Raw genomic sequence first — 18,825 nt, 5'->3', positions numbered from 1 at the left:
CACCAACGCACCGACTGTCCACAGTTGGTGTTGAAACGCCAGCATCCGTTAGGGGGTGAGGAACCCCTAACGGACCGACCCGGGTTCCCTCGGACTACAGGGGTTTTCCTCAACGCCACTCTGGCATGTGGGGACTCTGAGGTCCGCCTGCCCGCCTTCCTGGATTCAGGAGCGGCGGGTAACTTCCTGGACGCAGCCACAGCCAGGAAGCTAGCCTTGCCGCTGGTCCGTCTGAGGGAGCCCCTGCCTATAGAGGCGATTGACGGGCGGTCCCTGGAGCCAGGGATGGTGTCACATCAAACACGTCCCCTCACACTGCGAGTCGGGTCGCACTCTGAACAGATCACGCTGTTCATCATCAGCGCCCCTGACTTGCAGCTGGTTCTGGGATTCCCCTGGCTCCAGAGGCATAACCCCCATGTCGACTGGCTGTCCCGGTCAGTGTTGGCATGGGGGCCCGCCTGTCGGACCTCCTGCCTCCAGCCTTCCCAAGCCCCCAGAGGCACAAACCTCGATCCTGAGGCTGCTGACCTTTCCCGAGTGCCCACCGACTACCATGACCTCGGGGAGGTGTTCAGCAAAAAGAAGGCCCAGATACTGCCCCCCCACCGCCCCTGTGACATGGCCATCGACCTTCTCCCTGGAACTAGTCCCCCCAGGGGAAGGTTGTTCTCCCTGTCAGGCCCCGAGCGCCGGGCGATGGAAGAGTATATTCAGGAGGCTCTGGCCCTGGGTTTCATTCGACCCTCTTCCTCCCCGGCCGGCGCCGGCTTTTTCTTTGTAGGGAAGAAGGATGGGGGTTTGAGGCCCTGTATAGACTACAGAGGCCTCAACAAAATAACGGTTAAAAACCGTTACCCCCTACCCCTTATGTCGTCCGCCTTCGAGGCACTGCAGCAGGCCACCATCTTCACTAAGTTGGACCTGCGCAGTGCCTATAATCTAGTTAGGATCAAGGCGGGCGACGAATGGAAGACGGCGTTCATCACCCCCTCTGGGCACTATGAGTACCTAGTTATGCCCTTCGGGTTGATGAACGCCCCCGCTGTCTTCCAGGGGTATATTAATGAGGTGCTCCGGGAGGCGTTGGACAGGTACGTGTTCGTTTACCTGGACGACATACTCGTGTATAGTCGTTCGGTAAATGAACACGTCACCCATGTCCGACGTGTGCTCCAGCTACTCCTAGAGAACCACCTCTACGTCAAACTGGAGAAGTCCGAGTTCCATGTGCAGACGGTGTCCTTCTTGGGATTCGTGGTGTCCCATAACACCCTGCACATGGACCCCACCAAGGTCAAGGCAGTCGAGAGCTGGCCCCAACCCACCTCAGTACGCCTGGTCCAGCGCTTCCTGGGCTTTGCTAATTTTTTCCGGCGGTTCGTCCGGAACTTTAGCACTGTGGCCGCCCCACTGACCGCCCTGACCAGGAAGACCTCAGGGCGGTTCACCTGGACCACAGAAGCCCAGGAGGCATTTGATGCAATCAAGAACCTGCTGACCAGGCCGCCAGTTCTCCGACTGCCTGACCCTGGACTCCCATTTGTCGTGGAGGTGGACGCCTCTGAAGTAGGCGTGGGTGCGGTCTTGTCCCAGCGGGCGGGGCTGGATGGCCGACTGCACCCATGTGCCTACTATTCCCACCGTCTGACCCCTGCCGAGCAGAGGTATGACGTGGGAGATAAGGAGCTCCTGGCGGTAAAGCTCGCCCTAGAAGAGTGGAGGCACTGGCTTGAGGGGGCCGAACACCCCTTTCTGGTCTGGACAGACCACAAAAACCTGGCCTACATCCAACAGGCCAGGCGCCTAAATCCACGCCAGGCCAGATGGGGGTTGTTTTTTACCCGGTTTGATTTCGTCTTGTCATACCGCCCTGGATCCAAGAACATCAAACCGGACGCCCTCTCTCGCCAGTGGGAACCCCTTCCTCTCCTAGGCGAGCCCTCCACCGTTTTACCTCCAGCCAGGATCCTGGCGCCCCTTCGGTGGGGACTCTTGGACGCCATCAGACGGGCCCAAGAGACAGATCCTGGTCCAGAGAATGGCCCACCAGGTCGGGATTATGTACCTCCCTCCCTCAGGAAAAGGGTACTCACCTGGGGACACTCCTCACCTCAGGTCGCACATCCAGGGGTCACACGCACGCTCGAGTTCCTGCGGCGCCAGTTTTGGTGGCCCAGCATGGGAAAAGACGTGCGTGCCCACGTGGCCGCCTGTGTGACATGTGCGCAGGGTAAGGACCCCAGAACCAGGCCCACGGGTCTACTGCACCCTCTAGCAGTCCCCTCACGTCCCTGGTCACACCTGTCCATGGACTTTATCACGGGGTTGCCCCCATCTCGGGGCAACACCGTGATATTAGTCATTGTGGACAGGTTTTCCAAGGCTGGTCGCTTTGTGGCCCTGCCCAAGCTACCAACCGCGCAGGGGACTGCAGAGGTGCTGCTGGACCAGGTGGTCCGCATCCACGGACCACCCGCTGACATCGTGTCGGACCGTGGGGTGCAGTTCACCAGCCGGTTCTGGGGGGCCTTTTGCCGCTTACTGGGGGCTGAGGTCAGTCTGTCCTCGGGGTTCCACCCCCAGTCCAACGGGCAGACAGAGAGGGTCAACCAGGACCTGGAACGGACCCTCCGCTGTCTGGCGTTGGCGGCCCCGTCTACCTGGTCAGACCAACTGAGGTGGGCGGAGTATGCCCATAATACGCTCTGGCACTCGTCCCTAGGGATGTCACCCTTCGAGTGCCAGTTCGGTTATGCTCCGCCTGCCTTCCCCGGACAGGAGACGGTAACGGGAGTGCCTTCAGCCGACCAGACGGTTAACCGTTGTCGCCGGGCTTGGAGAAGGGCTCGGGCCGCCCTTTTGTCTGCCCGGGCGATGCAGAAGCGTCACGCAGACAAGAGGCGGAGGCCTGCGCCCTCCTATCGGGTCGGACAACGGGTCTGGCTCTCGGCCAAGGACATCCCACTGCGGGGCAGCCCACGCAAGCTGGCTCCACGGTACCTGGGACCCTTCAAGGTAGTGCGCCGGATCAATCCGGTGTCCTACCGCCTCGCCCTGCCCCCTGCCATGAGGGTACACCCGACCTTCCACGTGTCCCGCCTGAGACCCTACCTCTGCTCCGTTGGTCGTGCCTCTCCCCCCGGACCCCGTGTCGTGGGTGGTGCCCCGGCCTACACTGTCCGCCGGCTCCTGGACTCCCGTCGGGTGCGCGGGAGCCTCCAGTACTTGGTGGATTGGGAGGGCTATGGGCCGGAGGAACGGTCCTGGGTGCCCTCCAGGTACATCTTGGACCCCGATCTGGTTAGGGCCTTCCGGCGGGACCGTGCGGCGGGTTTAGGGCCGTCGGGTGCCGCCCCTCGGAGGGGGGGTCCTGTAATGGCTAGGGGCCGGCCGAGTGCTTCTTCGGCCGCCAGGGGGAGGTCTTGAGCCCCTAATCAGACCTGATCCACTCCACCTGGGTTTGCCCCTATATAAACCCTGAGATTCAGGTCCTCGGGGCTGGATCTTTGAAGCTCGTGAGAGTGAATCTATGCCCGTTTTTCGAGTGAGCCTCGGCTCTTTTCTCTTTCTCTTCCTGCTATCCCTTTGGAGAGAGTATGATCCAGCACCGCTGGCATACTCCTCCCGCAAAAGTATCTTCCTCTGTCCCTTTCTTCTCTCTCGAGTCTGCTGGAGATAGAGCTGTGTGCTCTCTCCTGTGTCTCTGTGTTTGTGTGTGTGTGTGTGTGTGTGGTAGCCGCTGCAAGGCACGCGGTGTGCTCACCTGTTCTCTCCCCTCGCTGTTCCTCTTCTCTCTGGTGGAGCAGCGTTTAATCCAAAAGCACCCCAATTCACTTCTTTGTTTAGTTTGGAAGCTCTTTTGTTTTTACCTCGCGCCATAAGAGGTAGCCGTTAGCTTCCGCGGCGAGTCTTGTTTACATTCTCCCCCACTATTTCACTCACGCTAGGCGTGGCTTTGTTTTGCACCCGTTTTCGTCCTCCGCCCGTTTTCGTTGCTCCGCCCCTTTCGGCGGAGGCTCTAAGGGCGAATAAAGCGGCCGCATCCCAATCCGCTCGCTGGTGCAGCGGTTAGAGCACTGGGCTGCGACCGCGACAGCCTGGGTTCGATCCCCGCGTGGAGCGGGGTTTAATAAGGATATATATATATATATAAATATATTTATATCTATATATACATACATACATATATATATACATATAATTTTATTATTATAATATTATATATCCTATTAATATATATTTATGTATATTAATGATTATATATAATTAATTATTATTGTTATTATCATTATTTCCCTTTTTTCTTGAGTTTACCTGCTTTGAGATCTACTGTTCTGCCACTGGGTTCTACAACTCTCTGGGCTGGAGTGCCACCTATCTGTAGCACTCCAACCCATTACACAGCTATTGCTGATACTGGTGGTGGCCCTACTCTTTTAATAGCCTACATTTTTTCTAATTTATATCACCTGTAAGAAAATATTGGTAAGATAGTTGTCTGTATCCATTACCTTTTTTGCATCATTAAGTTAACCAAACATATTATTTATATTTAGCAAATATGATCACATATATGAATTGATATCATTTGTAAAAACACTTGAATGAATCTGAACAAGAATTATGGGATAACAAATATACTTAAAAGTAACTTACTCTAAATTACCAGGCATCATTAATACGAATAAAAGTGTTTTCGTGATATAGAGTTGATGCAAATTTATCTTTGTGGAAAATAACTGCAATTAAATGCTGTATTTCATTTTACACTGACCTGAAGATTGAACCAATAAATTGCAATGTGCAGACACATTTAAAATACAGTACAATACTCAATTAAATGTATACAAACCGATAAACCGGTGGCGGAACCTTGTTCCTTGATTTGTTTCCCACCCGCAAGGCTATGACATCACACAGCTCATCCAATAGAAGTGCTGCAGCTATACTAAGCGTCAACTCTAGCCTGGTACAGAGCAGGTTTGTACAAACGTATATGTTGCTGTAGTAACTGAACAAGGCTTAGTTCGAGCCTCTTTCGTGGAACCAAAATTTGATCAAAATGAGCCAGGCTCGTCTTAAAAAGCCTGGCTTACTGAGTTAGCTTACTTCGTGGAACAGCCCCCTGTTCTCTGGTAGTGACCCTGCCTGTTCTGACTACTCTCTGTATTACTCATTTTGTTAATAAAGCCTTGATTTCTGCCCCACTATGACAAACCCTTTTTAAACTAGTTCATTTATTAACAAAAAAAAAAATCTCCAGACCAGTCCAACCCTTTGTGAAAAAGTATTTACCCCCCTATGAATTACCTGTAATTAGTTAAATTTTTTAGAAACCTGGGCTCATTTTCATTACTAACCACCACCAGGCCTGTAGAGTCAAGAAATCCCTTAAACAGATCCTGTCTGACAACATGAAGCAGACAAAAGATCTCTTATGTCTATTCTTAAGTAAAATCTGCTGTGCTTTCCTCATTTTGTAGACTATCTTCATGTAATCTTGGAGAAAAGACATGTAAAAATCTGGGATCAGATTTGAAGCTGGACATCTTCTCCATAACAGATCTGGACCTCAGTAACAATGACCTGCAGGATTCAGGAGTGGAGCTGCTTTCTGCTGGACTGAGGAGTTCACAATGTAAGCTGCAGATTCTCAGGTCAGTTGTTTCATTTTAAAATTATAAATGTGAAGAAATATTAATCGCTTTACCAAGATTTTTATCTATAAAAACACCAGGACTGTATTGAAAAATGTAAATAATCTACATTGTCTGCTATTAATATGGGTTGATGCAGATGCATTGTGTGCTGGAATGATTACATGGATTGTTGTGGGGAATCTCCGCCAGATGTGGCCGCAACCATGACACCTCTCCTTTACCAGCTTGAGTATCTCCTTCTCTCACCTCCCTAGCTCCCTGTGGGTGTTCTTTCTTCGCACCATTTCTCCAAATCTCTCCTTGCCTTCTTCGTAAATGATGTTACCGAAGAGGTTCAGCTTGGTGCTTGCACTGCCTTGTAGAGATTTTTTAAGGATGATGTGCAGATCTTGATTAAGACTTCTCCATGCCACTTTGTCATTGGCTTTGGGCCACTTGACCTTGGGTTGTCAGATCGGTCTCTCACTTCTTACTTGTGTCGGGGGTTCTCTGCTAGGGGTCTCTTCCTGATGCTCATTCTGTGGGGTGGGCACTAGGTGTTGTCTGTGCTCCTGCTGCTGGGAAAGGCGCTCTTCTTCTCCCTGGTCATCTGCAAGATTGGAAACAGCAGCACTTTGGTGCTCAACCGAGCTCTGTCTCCTGCTTGTCTGATCTGCTGGCGCAGTGCAAGATTGATACCATGTTGTCCGTCCTGTTTGTTCTATCTTCCATCCCGCCTCTCGGTGGACCTTTTGAGCAGTTTTTCTTGAAGCCCATCTTGAAGTGGGCTTGTGGAGAGGGTAACTAGCCTGTCCACACCCAGTGCAGTCTTTCCTGCTTCCAGTCAGTCTTCCCTGACCGCCTCTAGTCTTTTCTGGATGCCAACTGACCTGTTTGCAGTGGTCACTGGAGTTTCAGCAAAACTAGATATAAGCACAGGTAAGGGCTACCTGCAGGGCATTTCCGCCTGACACACCTCCGACGGTGCCAAAGGGGGGTAGTTTCAGGGTCATCGGCCGGGAGCCACCCTTCATTGATGTTTCGCTCCGGAACATCTCACGGAGGTGGAGCAACCACGGTATCCCTGCCGCCCCTGCAGCTACCCCTAGGACCCCTGTTTCCCCTACGACGTGTCCTTCCTTCTCAGCCACAGCCAGAAGCTGGCTCTTTCCGCCTCCTCTACCAAGTCCTTGGATGCCTTCTTCAGCTTTGGCCCTTTCACTCCTATGTTACTCAAGAGGCGCTGGATGGATGTTCCGATAAACCCCCTGCAGCCAACCTCCACAGGGCAGATAACGATCGACCAACCTGCCTCTCGACACTCAGCTGCCAGCTTGGTGTATTTCTCCTTCTTCCTTTCGAATGCTGCCTCCATTCCTCCCTCCCAAGGGACCGTGAGCTCTGCCAGGATCACTGTTTTGACTGAAGGGGACCACAGGATGATGTCTGGTCTCAGAGAGGTCGTGGTTATCTCTGGAGGGTCCACTCTTAAGCTTCAGTCACATCCAGGTGTTAACAGTGATCTTCTCTCCCTCTGGGTGATGTTTTGAGCCCCTCTCCCTTTTCCAACAAAATGGATCAGCTTTCGTGCTGTTGAAAGGTGGTCTTTGGCTGTTTCCAGCCGTTGTACCTCAAGGACTTCTGCCAGCTTCAGCAGGACCTGATCATGTGGCCACCTGTACCAACCCTGAGCCAGAGCTGTCTTGCAACTGGACAGGATGTGCTGAAGACTTGGGTTTGGGGCATTGCACAGATGACAGTTTTCCTCGGAGCTGTACCACCGACTCAGATTGCTGGGGCTGGGAAGGGTGTCGTAGGTGGCCCGAGTGACCTTGTACAGCTCTTCCTCACTCCTGACAATTTCTTCAATTACCAGGTCTTTTCTCTTCATTCTTGTAGCTTTTGACCAAAACTTAGGGGGGGCTGATCCCCACCCCAAGCTAGCTCTCCCTGACTGTGTCCTGCCAACAATCTCTCTGTGCATCAACCTGCTGATGGCGTGGTCAACAGCCTCTTCAGCCTTCCACTTAATTGGAAAACTTAATTGCCTACCCCTGGTTTATGGCTTTACAGAGCCAGCATGCCTGACATAGCACTGATTACTACTACAGGTTTCTGAGTCAGGGTCAGTTAAGCAGCTGCACATGGCTAAGTCTGAGTTTTACACATCTGAGCATTTTTAATAGTCAACACCATATCCAATCTCTAAACAGACAATAAACCAGCTCTAACTCAACTTTATTCTGGAGGAGAAAAAAAACATCTGGTATGCCCCTCAGTCCAGTAGCAGCACCCTGAACCCCCCACAGCTATCACAGAGAGATATTTTCATATTACTACGTTAAACTACTAATTTACACTGCTGACATCCTCATTCATGATCATTTAAATAAATGCTCAAATTATTCATGTTTATGTAGAGTATTACATATGTATACTTTTTAGAATCTGTAATGCTTCTAATAATATGCATTTTAATTTTTGGGTTAATAAAGGTACATCAGACTATCAAAATGTCCTGCGAAATCAAAAAGTCTAAAAGTGCACCTGTCAGATGCAGTATTTGATCAGAAGCCTCACCAGTAGTATACAAAAATGATTGTATTTTTAGTGATGTATATGATACTTAGGACTTTAAATTTATTTAATCCTAATAAAGAAAAAGCATTTAGCATTCCTCCATTTCCTCCGTATAATCTGGTGAGTGTAAAATGGATCAGATTGTGGAACTGGAGCTGTAAGAACCAACCAAGGTGATTTGGATGCAAATGCAGGCAGGCTTTATTAATCCAAAAACGTAAGATAAAATCGTAATCCAAAAATACAGGCAAAGTTCAAAACTCAGTAATTGTCCCAGTATATATGAAGAGTTTGGTTCCAAAACGCTATAAATCAATTTTTTTAATTTGAGTAAAAAAGGGTTTTCTTTAGCGAGAAAGTGGTAGGCTGAAAACCACCGTTTTCTGTTTCAAACTATCAAATACCATATTAAGGTTAAAATAACACAACAAAATCAAATCAAGATTTTAATATTTAAAGATTTATTTTTAAAAATAATTCGTTTTTTCGCAAAACGCAATAAATCCCTGCCAAGTTTTTTTCAAAATGTCTTATATATCCTTTGGCATCAATAGATTTTTTTTTACTGAAAATGTGCAAAATACAATAATAAATAACAGTAAATTGTACATCTGAATCTAAAAACACAAATTTTAAAACATTTCTTTTCGATGAAGTGCAACATTTCATTAACGAACAAGACATTAAGACAATAAAATCCCCAAAATCACGTTAAATTCATGTGCTGTAGTGTAGTGTAGTGTAGTGTGTTGTAGTATAGTGTGTATTGTGTGTGTGTGTGTGTGTGTGTGTGAACTGCAGATGCAGCCGGCATTTTCCCCCTCCTGAATGCCTCATTTTCTTTACCTTTTCACGTACACGAGACTCTTTTGATGGCTTTCTCTTTTTTTCAATAACTGCTGCACGAACAGGCTCCTCTATACCATCAAAACCGCTCATTTTCGCGGACTTTGAGAGTGAAAAACGAAAGTGAAAGTAGGCTACACGAAATACCGGCCGGCTCAACAGGGCGCGTGCTATGATGTTTACATTAGATAGCTCGTGGAATGCTGCCCTGTGATTGGATGAGTGGAGATGTGGCGTTCTGCGGGAAAACAAGACTGGCATTTGTCGCGTTTTGGAAAGAAAGAGAGAAAGCAGGGCAGTATTACACGGCGGCTGTGGCGTTTTGATGAAAATTTAATATTGGCTTTTCAAGAGTGGTCACATAACATTCAGATTCTGGCTCTAACTCATTTTTTTTTAAAATGGCGTTTATCGTGTTTTGGAATCAAACTCTACATATAGTCCTAGTAATAAACTGATGTCCGACAGGTGTGTGGGAGGGGCGGAGTCAGCTTATTAGTACTCCGCTGAGGCTGATCTTAAAGGTGCAGGTGTGACAGGAGCTTTTTGTTTATTAGTGAGCAATTTTTTATATCACGATGGTATAATACGTGTTTTAACTCATTCTTCTAGCAATAATCTGGTAATTTAATTCATATCTTTATAACTGCACTGTCCATGTCACGTCCTGGTCCTGTTCTGTTTCTGTCCTCCTTTCTGTGTTCGTGTTTATCCCTGTTTTTTTACCTCTCTTTGTGTCTGTCTTTTGTCCTCTACTCCTATGCCATCCTCCACGTGCTTAAGTGTTTTCCCCCAGTGCCTCCTCCTTCAGTGTTTCCACCTGTGTCTCGTTGGTAGCTCTGCACCCTGGTTACCTGTCGTCAGGTGTTTCCTGTGGTCCCTCTGTATGTATAGTCCGTGTGTTTCCATTCTTTTTGTGGGTTCTTGTACATTTATAGGTTTTTAAAGTTTTTGCAATTTTCCGAACTGACTGACCTTCATTTCTTGAAGTAATGATGGACACTCATTTTTATTTAGTTAGCTGATTGGTTCTTGCCATAATATGAATTTTAACAGTTGTCCAATAGGGCTGTCGGCTGTGTAGTAACCTGACTTCTGCACAACACAACTGATGGTCCCAACCCCATTGATAAAGCAAGAAATTCCACTAATTAACCCTAATAAGGCACACCTGAAAACCATTTCAGGTGACTACCTCTTGAAGCTCAGAAGCAATAATCAGAGCAAAGGGTGGCTATTTTGAAGAAACTACAATATAAAACATGTTTTCAGTTATTTCACCTTTTTTTGTTAAGTACATAACTCCACATGTGTTCATTCGTCGTTTTGATGCTTCAGTGAGAATCTACAATGTAAATATTCATGAAAATGAAGAAAACGCAATGAAAGAGAAGGGGTGTCCAAACTTTTGGCCTGTACTTCCTAAATGAATCATCTGAACAGACATGTAATATGTACTAAGGTTAAGACCTAATTATGTAGTAATCAGTAGCCATTTAATAACCAGCAGCTGCATTTATAAGACAAGGGGTTCCTGTGGCATTTTAATGTTTAAACTGAACATTTTATTTATTTTTAAGGAGACTGTCCTTAGAGAAAACTGTACTTTTTTCATTCATTAGAAAAGAGAAAGAGTACAATTTCTGAGAGCTTAAGTGTTCTTGCTAATTGCTTTCAAGTGCCACCAATTAAAACCCACACCACGCTAACTGCCCTTGGTCCAACCTCCGGGACAAACCATTCCATGCTCAAAGTGGGGGGGTCATCACAGTAGTTTAGCTAGTTTATGATTATTGTTAAGCTTTGTACTAACAATATTTTTTGTTGGAAGGTTAAACCAGTACACTGCCAATCACTGATTGTTTGCTGTATTTTATACTTTGAGATTGTTGGATGTTCTAATAAACCTAAAATGGATTATTAATAATATAAGACTCATTTTCAGCCATTTATTATTGTTACATTATCATAAATGCTATGGATTTACTTTATAATAAAAAAAAACTTTCGTTATGCATATTCTTATGTAAAATCTGCTGTGCTTTCCTCATTTTGTAGACTAGCTTCATGTAATCTTGGAGAAAAGACATGTGAAGGTCTGGGATCAGTTTTGAAGCTGGAAAACGTCTCCATAAAGGAAATAGATCTCAGTAACAATGACCTGCAGGATTCAGGAGTGGAGCTGCTTTCTGCTGGACTGAGGAGTTTACACTGTAAACTGCAGATTCTCAGGTTAGTTGGTTCATTACAAAATGATAAATGTGAAGAAATATTCAGTGCTTTACCAAGATCTTTATCTATAAAATATACACCAGGACCGTATTGTAAAGTGTACATAATCTACATCGTCCGCTATTAATATGGGTTGATGCAGATTTTTTGTCAGATTTTGTCGTGCTGGAACGATTACATGGATTGTTGTGGGGAATCTCTGTGGAGGGTTTATGGCAGGGGTCGGCAATAGGCGGCCCTCGGGCCAAATGTGGCCCGCAAGCATGACAAATCTGGCACATGAGGCTGTATGAACTTTTTCCTTCTCTCTGCCGCACTCGGCTTGACTTCAGTTTCTGCCCGTTTTGGGTTCCCTATCTCATTAAGGGTGGTTCAGTAGTCAGGGCAGTGGTAGTTTATTATACAATATTATAATTCACAGGCAACATTGAAACAATTTCAGGCGAGAGGAACTCAAACCAAATTATTACAATGTGCCTGTACTCCGTCAATAACACTTCTGTTTCCAAAGTTTAAGAGGTGCATACTGGTATGGTGTGGGTTTCATGACATGATAATCTGTGTTCCTAGAGAGTAGAGTATATCAGACATTAAATACATTTGAACGTGTGATTTATCAATGGAAATTTTACAATTACTTTTTTATTTTAATTAGGATTTCTGAATGTATTTTTTACATTGAGATGCTATTTTTTCTTAGAGATTCAGCTATTATAGTGTTAATCATGTTACTCATATCTCTCAGTCTGCCACTGTCACTCTTTCTCTTTCTGTTAATAACTTACTTTAATTTTCTTTCTCTCTAGATTATCTGGGTGTATGATCACAGAAAAAGGCTGTTCTTCTCTGTCTTCAGCTCTGAGTTCAAACCCCTCCCACCTGAAAGAGCTGGATCTGACCTACAACCACCCAGGAGAGTCTGGAGAGAAGTTGCTTTCTGCCAGACTGGAGGATCCACACTGCTCACTGGAGACACTCAGGTATGAAGAAGTACTCAGGGGGAAGATTCAGGTGTGCTGCAGATGTTAGATAGAGTGATGAGGGTCAGTTAGAGATAAAAGAAGAGTGATCAACTGTTTAGAGAGTCCAGTGTTACCCTTTGTTAGAATGAGCTACATTTTCTCAGTTAAATTAATATATTTTTAATAATAAAGTGCACAGTGCATATACAGATGTGGTGTATTCTGTAAGGGCTGGTGCCCGATCGAGGCATCCTCCGGGGCATCGGAGGGCGCGCCAGGCCAGCGCTGAGTGTTGATTGGCTAATCACCAACACCTGCTTTGAACACCTTATAAGCAGCGCCAATCAGCCACTCGGCGCTGGATCTTTGAAGCTCATGAGAGCGAATCTATGCCCGATTTTTCTCTGAGCTCCGGCTCTCATTTCCCTTCTGCTTCTATCCTTTATTTCCGTCTCGAGTTTGGTGTGGCTGTGTAGAGCTGTGTGCTCCACCGCTCCACCGTGTTTGTTTGTGTGTGTGTGTGTGTGGCAGCCCGCGAGGCACGCGGTGTGCTCACCTTTTCTCTCCTCTCCTCTCTGGTGGAGCAGCGTTTAATCCACAAGCACCTCAGTTCAGTTTTGTTTTCTTTGGAAGCTCTTTTGTTCAGTTACTCCTTCACCTCGTTTTATAAGAGGTAGCTGCACTTCCTCAGCGATCCTAGTTTACGTTTTCTCCCCCTCTCTTTCACTCACGCTCGGCGCAAGGTTTGTTTTCCACCCGTTTTCACTCTCGATTATTTATTATTATTATTATTATTATTATTATTATTTCCCCTTTTTTTCTTGGGTTTACCTGCTTTGAGATCTACTGCTCTGCACTTGGATTCTACAACCTTCTGGGCTGGAGAGCTACCGCTCCCCACCCATTACAGAAAGATCCAGCCCACCATGGATCCAGCAGAGCAGTTAGATCTCAAACAGGCAAAAGTGACCCTGGAGAACCAGGATTCTTTCTCTGCTGGAGGGTCTGACGAATATGATAACACCAGGCTCTCCACAACCCATACAGCCATCGGAGGGCGCGCCAGGCCAGCGCTGAGGGTTGATTGGCTAATCACCAACACCTGCTTTGAACACCTTATAAGCAGCGCCAATCAGCCACTTGGCGCTGGATCTTTGAAGCTCATGAGAGCGAATCTATGCCCGATTTTTCTCTGAGCTCTGGCTCTCATTTCCCTTCTGCTTCTATCCTTTATTTCCGTCTCGAGTTTGGTGTGGCTGTGTAGAGCTGTGTGCTCCACCGCTCTCCTCTTGTTCTCTGAGTCTGTGTGTGTGTGTGTGTGGCAGCCCGCGAGGCACGCGGTGTGCTCACCTTTTCTCTCCCCTCGCTGTTCCTCTCCTCTCTGGTGGAGCAGCGTTTAATCCACAAGCACCTCAGTTCAGTTTTGTTTTCTTTGGAAGCTCTTTTGTTCAGTTACTCCTTCACCTCGTTTTATAAGAGGTAGCTGCACTTCCTCAGCGATCCTAGTTTACGTTTTCTCCCCCTCTCTTTCACTCACGCTCGGCGCAAGGTTTGTTTTCCACCCGTTTTCACTCTCCGCCCGTTTTCGTTGCTCCACCCCTTTCGGCGGAGGCTCTTTAAAGGGCGATTAAAGCGGCCGCATCCCAATCCGCTCGCTGGTGTAGCGGTTAGAGCACTGGGCTGCGACCGCGACAGCCTGGGTTCGATCCCCTTGTGGAGCGGGGTTTAATAAGAACTTATATACATATATACATATAATATTATTATATAATTTTATATATCCTATTAATTTATGTATTAACGATTATTTATTATTATTATTATTATTATTATTATTATTTCCCCTTTTTTTCTTGGGTTTACCTGCTTTGAGATCTACTGCTCTGCACTTGGATTCTACAACCTTCTGGGCTGGAGAGCTACCGCTCCCCACCCATTACAGAAAGATCCAGCCCACCATGGATCCAGCAGAGCAGTTAGATCTCAAACAGGCAAAAGTGACCCTGGAGAACCAGGATTCTTTCTCTGCTGGAGGGTCTGACGAATATGATAACACCAGGCTCTCCACAACCCATACAGCCATCGGAGGGCGCGCCAGGCCAGCGCTGAGGGTTGATTGGCTAATCACCAACACCTGCTTTGAACACCTTATAAGCAGCGCCAATCAGCCACTTGGCGCTGGATCTTTGAAGCTCATGAGAGCGAATCTATGCCCGATTTTTCTCTGAGCTCTGGCTCTCATTTCCCTTCTGCTTCTATCCTTTATTTCCGTCTCGAGTTTGGTGTGGCTGTGTAGAGCTGTGTGCTCCACCGCTCTCCTCTTGTTCTCTGAGTCTGTGTGTGTGTGTGTGTGGCAGCCCGCGAGGCACGCGGTGTGCTCACCTTTTCTCTCCCCTCGCTGTTCCTCTCCTCTCTGGTGGAGCAGCGTTTAATCCACAAGCACCTCAGTTCAGTTTTGTTTTCTTTGGAAGCTCTTTTGTTCAGTTACTCCTTCACCTCGTTTTATAAGAGGTAGCTGCACTTCCTCAGCGATCCTAGTTTACGTTTTCTCCCCCTCTCTTTCACTCACGCTCGGCGCAAGGTTTGTTTTCCACCCGTTTTCACTCTCCGCCCGTTTTCGTTGCTCCACCCCTTTCGGCGGAGGCTCTTTAAAGGGCGATTAAAGCGGCCGCATCCCAATCCGCTCGCTGGTGTAGCGGTTAGAGCACTGGGCTGCGACCGCGACAGCCTGGGTTCGATCCCCATGTGGAGCGGGGTTTAATAAGAACTTATATACATATATACATATAATATTATTATATAATATTATATATCCTATTGATTTATGTATTAACGATTATTTATTATTATTATTATTATTATTATTATTATTATTTCCCCTTTTTTTCTTGGGTTTACCTGCTTTGAGATCTACTGCTCTGCACTTGGATTCTACAACCTTCTGGGCTGGAGAGCTACCGCTCCCCACCCATTACATATTCAGACTTTTGATGTGGATTTTGTATTTTAAACTGAAATAATATTATAAGCTGAAAGCAACTCATATCATCCAGCTTCAGATCAACACAGGAATAATAATAATCCAAGTTCAGGATCAGAGTTTGCCCGTAGACAGAACGTAAAGATTAGAGTTCTGGACTACAGAGTTTGTAGCGTGATGAAACCTCAATGTAAGTTATTCATAAATCACAGCATTTCAGGTGTTAATAAAATGGATTGAGCTCATCAGAGTTTAGAGTAAAGTAAAGTCCACATGTTTGTTGGTTAAAAGTTGAAGACTCCATGTTTCCTTTGTAGCTGGATCTTTATGGTTCAGCCTTTACTTCTTCACCTGTTCTAAACAGAGACCCTATAATTCTCCCTCACGCCCCCTAGAGGCTGGGAATAAAAGAACAAGCTAAAGTGTGACAGCATATTGAATCTGTTATTAGATATTAAAATTTAAATCTGAGGCTCTGGTTTCCTCTAATTGTGTTAATGGTGTTATAAAGGAGTGGGTGTTTCTTCTTAAGGATTAACGTTAATTATTGTGTATCAGGAAAATCCAGAACTTCATATTCCTTCACCATGTTCACTAATATAAACCCAGAGAGAGAAACTCTGCATTTCACTCTCACACCCTGCTGATCTGTGTGTGTGTGTGTGTGTGTGTGTGTGTGTGTGTGTGTGGTGTGTGGTGTGTGTGTGTGTGTGTGTGTGTGTGTGTGTGTGTGTTTAGAATGGAACATGGAGGCGAGATCAGAATCAAACCTGGATTAAAGAAATGTAAGTTTTCTCTCTCTCTCACACACACACACATTACACTCACACACACACACACACACACACACACACACACTACACTCACACTACACTCACACACACACACACACACACACTACACTCACACACACACACACACACACACTACACTCACACACACACACACACACACACTACACTCACACTCACACACACACACACACTACACATGCGGACAAAATTGTTGGTACACCGTGGTTAATAAAAGAAAAACCTACAATGGTCACAGAAATAACTTAAATCTGACAAAAGTAATAATAAATAAATATTCTGTGAAAATGGACAAATGAAAATCTGACATTGATTTTGAACTGTGCTTCAACAGAATTATTAAATGAAATAAACTCACCTGAAAATAATGTGACCAAAGGGACATGTTAAATCAAGGTTTCCATCGTGTTCATTAAAAAATAAATGTTCAAATTAAAAGGAAAATGACTAGTTCTGTTTTAGTTTCTGTTACAACATAACCTGAGAGCTCGATGCAACAGTGTAGTTTTCTTTACTAATATTTTAGAGTGGCTCTAAAAGTAAGTGACATTTGATTACTTTTGCTTCATTCTACTAATTGATAAGTGAGGTTTTATATTAAACGTATTACATGTTAAATAGTTCAATAGAAAAAAAAATCTCTGTGACCAAAAAAATCTGCTTTAATATTTTATTTTTGTGCCCATTTTAAAAGGAAAAATAAATAAATTATTAGCTGGTTGCTTCTCATATTGATTATTATACTGTAAACTGTTCAGTTCTCCTGGTGTTGGAATCAGCTCAGAGTTAACTCAGTTGTACACAATAGAGCTCTCAGGATTTAACACACATTTCATTATAGAAAATTGTCAGCATTGCTGAAAGAAATGTTTTTTTATTTAAATACATTTTAAGTAAGATATAAGCCTACTATAAACAGTTTTAACATTTTTAGTTTTATTATTCATGTCTGCACTGATATTTTAAAGACGGTCATGGAAACTGTTGTTTTTTTTTTTTGTTTTCCTTCTTTATCAAAAACTAGTCTTTACCAAACAAAAAGTAAGCAGACTTCAGGAACAAAGAGATGCAGGCTTTATTGCAGTGAGCACGTAACCCCTGACCGTCTGTTACCAACTAACTCCTCTCCTCGGACCAGGAACATTTATACAATCTTGTACAGCATAGTACGTACATACCTGGTGATTTGAATGCACAAATCTATCTTTACCTTTTGACCCTACTTCTACGTTAGGACAGACCCTTTTGGTTTTTTCCTTATAAGGACTGACCATGTTGTTTCTCCATAGTTAGATCACCTAGGTCATAGGTCAGCTTTGTTTACTCACTCGGCCGTCTCTGCTGCTTTGTGACAGCTGTGTCTGTACACCAAGAATTCTTTGTCTCTGGCAGATCTTCATACACTAGTGTATTTTTGTACATGTTTAAATTCCAACAAAACGTTTAGAAAAGTCGTGGAAATGTTTTAGTTGAAAAGCGTATGAACCCTGTAACGGCCTGAGACAGCGAGTATAAAGCTGTGCACCTCAGTTCCGCACAGTTTAGCAGTGCAGATATTTCCAGTTAAAGCTGAATTCATGCTTTTAATCCCAGAAAAATAAACGCTCTTATTTACATTTTAAAAGGCCATTTAAATGCTTAGTTATGGCTGTTCTGCTGTTTTTCTCGGGTTTTGAGTGATTAGCTGACTCTAAAGCGCTGACTCAGCTCTCGGTCGGTCCGGTTCTTGTCAGTACTTGTGTTCTTGTGGACTCGGGAAACGTCATCAGTCGCAGCCCAAGAACTGTTCCAATTCAGAAGATCACAGTTAGCCAAGCACACAACTAATACCCGGATGTGTTCTTGCTCCTCCCACTTCATAGAGGATGCATGGAAGGTGACTTGTGTGAACTTGTCACAGCCCGATATCCCAGAATGCACCTCTCAGCAGTATCAGTGTAATGCAGGAGGAGAAGCACCTGTATGTTTTTAAAACAGTACTGCTGTGTGGTAAAATAATGTTTGAAGTTATTTTTAGGGAGAATGTAGGGCTTTAGACTTCAGATATGTGTTTATTTGTTAAGAAAGCGGCTAGGTGAAAATGTGCTCCTGTGTTTTCAGCTCCTCCCGTCCTCGGAGTACACACTCGCCATCCCAACTTCCCAAGTCCGTACTCACCAAGTACAGGAGACCAGACTTGTGTTCTTGTGTATTGGGAAACGGTCCGGGTCTCTGTGGTGAGACAGCGTGCGGGTGGGGGCGGGGCCGGTGACATCACGGGTCCTGCATTGTGTAATATCACAATATACATCTCAGAAAACTAAAACAATACAATGTAACATTTTACATATCGTGCAGCCCTAGTACACACACTACACACTACACACACACTACACACACTACACACTACACACACACTACACACACTACACACACTACACACTACACACACTACACACACTACACACTCACATACACACTACACACACTACACACACACTACACACTCTACACACTCTACACACACTACACACACTACAAACACACACTACACACACACACACTACACACACTACACACACTACACACTACACACACACTACACACACTACACACACACACACTACACACACTACACACACACTATACACACTACACACACACTACACACACTCACACACACTACACACACTACACACACTACACACTCACATACTCACCTACACACACTACACACACTCACATACACACACTACACACTCACATACACACACTACACACTCGCATACACA

The 18,825-nt window shown here is 45.5% G+C and overlaps 2 protein-coding genes across 2 annotated transcripts in view; both read left to right on the top strand.

The window, feature by feature from the left end:
* Positions 1-18,825, top strand: part of LOC111196442 (NACHT, LRR and PYD domains-containing protein 12-like) — a 167,197-nt gene that overhangs the window by 64,148 nt on the left and 84,224 nt on the right. The window lies entirely within an intron of this gene.
* LOC125802242 (NACHT, LRR and PYD domains-containing protein 12-like) overlaps positions 1-18,825 on the top strand; it is a 63,699-nt gene that overhangs the window by 11,788 nt on the left and 33,086 nt on the right. Inside the window, exons 5-8 of the mRNA XM_049479643.1 lie at positions 5,487-5,660; positions 11,127-11,300; positions 12,107-12,280; positions 15,981-16,027. Coding sequence (XP_049335600.1) covers positions 5,487-5,660; positions 11,127-11,300; positions 12,107-12,280; positions 15,981-16,027 — 569 coding nt within the window. The remainder of the gene's footprint in view (positions 1-5,486; positions 5,661-11,126; positions 11,301-12,106; positions 12,281-15,980; positions 16,028-18,825) is intronic.

Source organism: Astyanax mexicanus, chromosome 1 (genome assembly GCF_023375975.1).
Source record: "Astyanax mexicanus isolate ESR-SI-001 chromosome 1, AstMex3_surface, whole genome shotgun sequence".
NCBI lineage: Eukaryota > Metazoa > Chordata > Actinopteri > Characiformes > Acestrorhamphidae > Astyanax > Astyanax mexicanus.
This window is presented reverse-complemented; position numbering and strand designations above follow the sequence as displayed.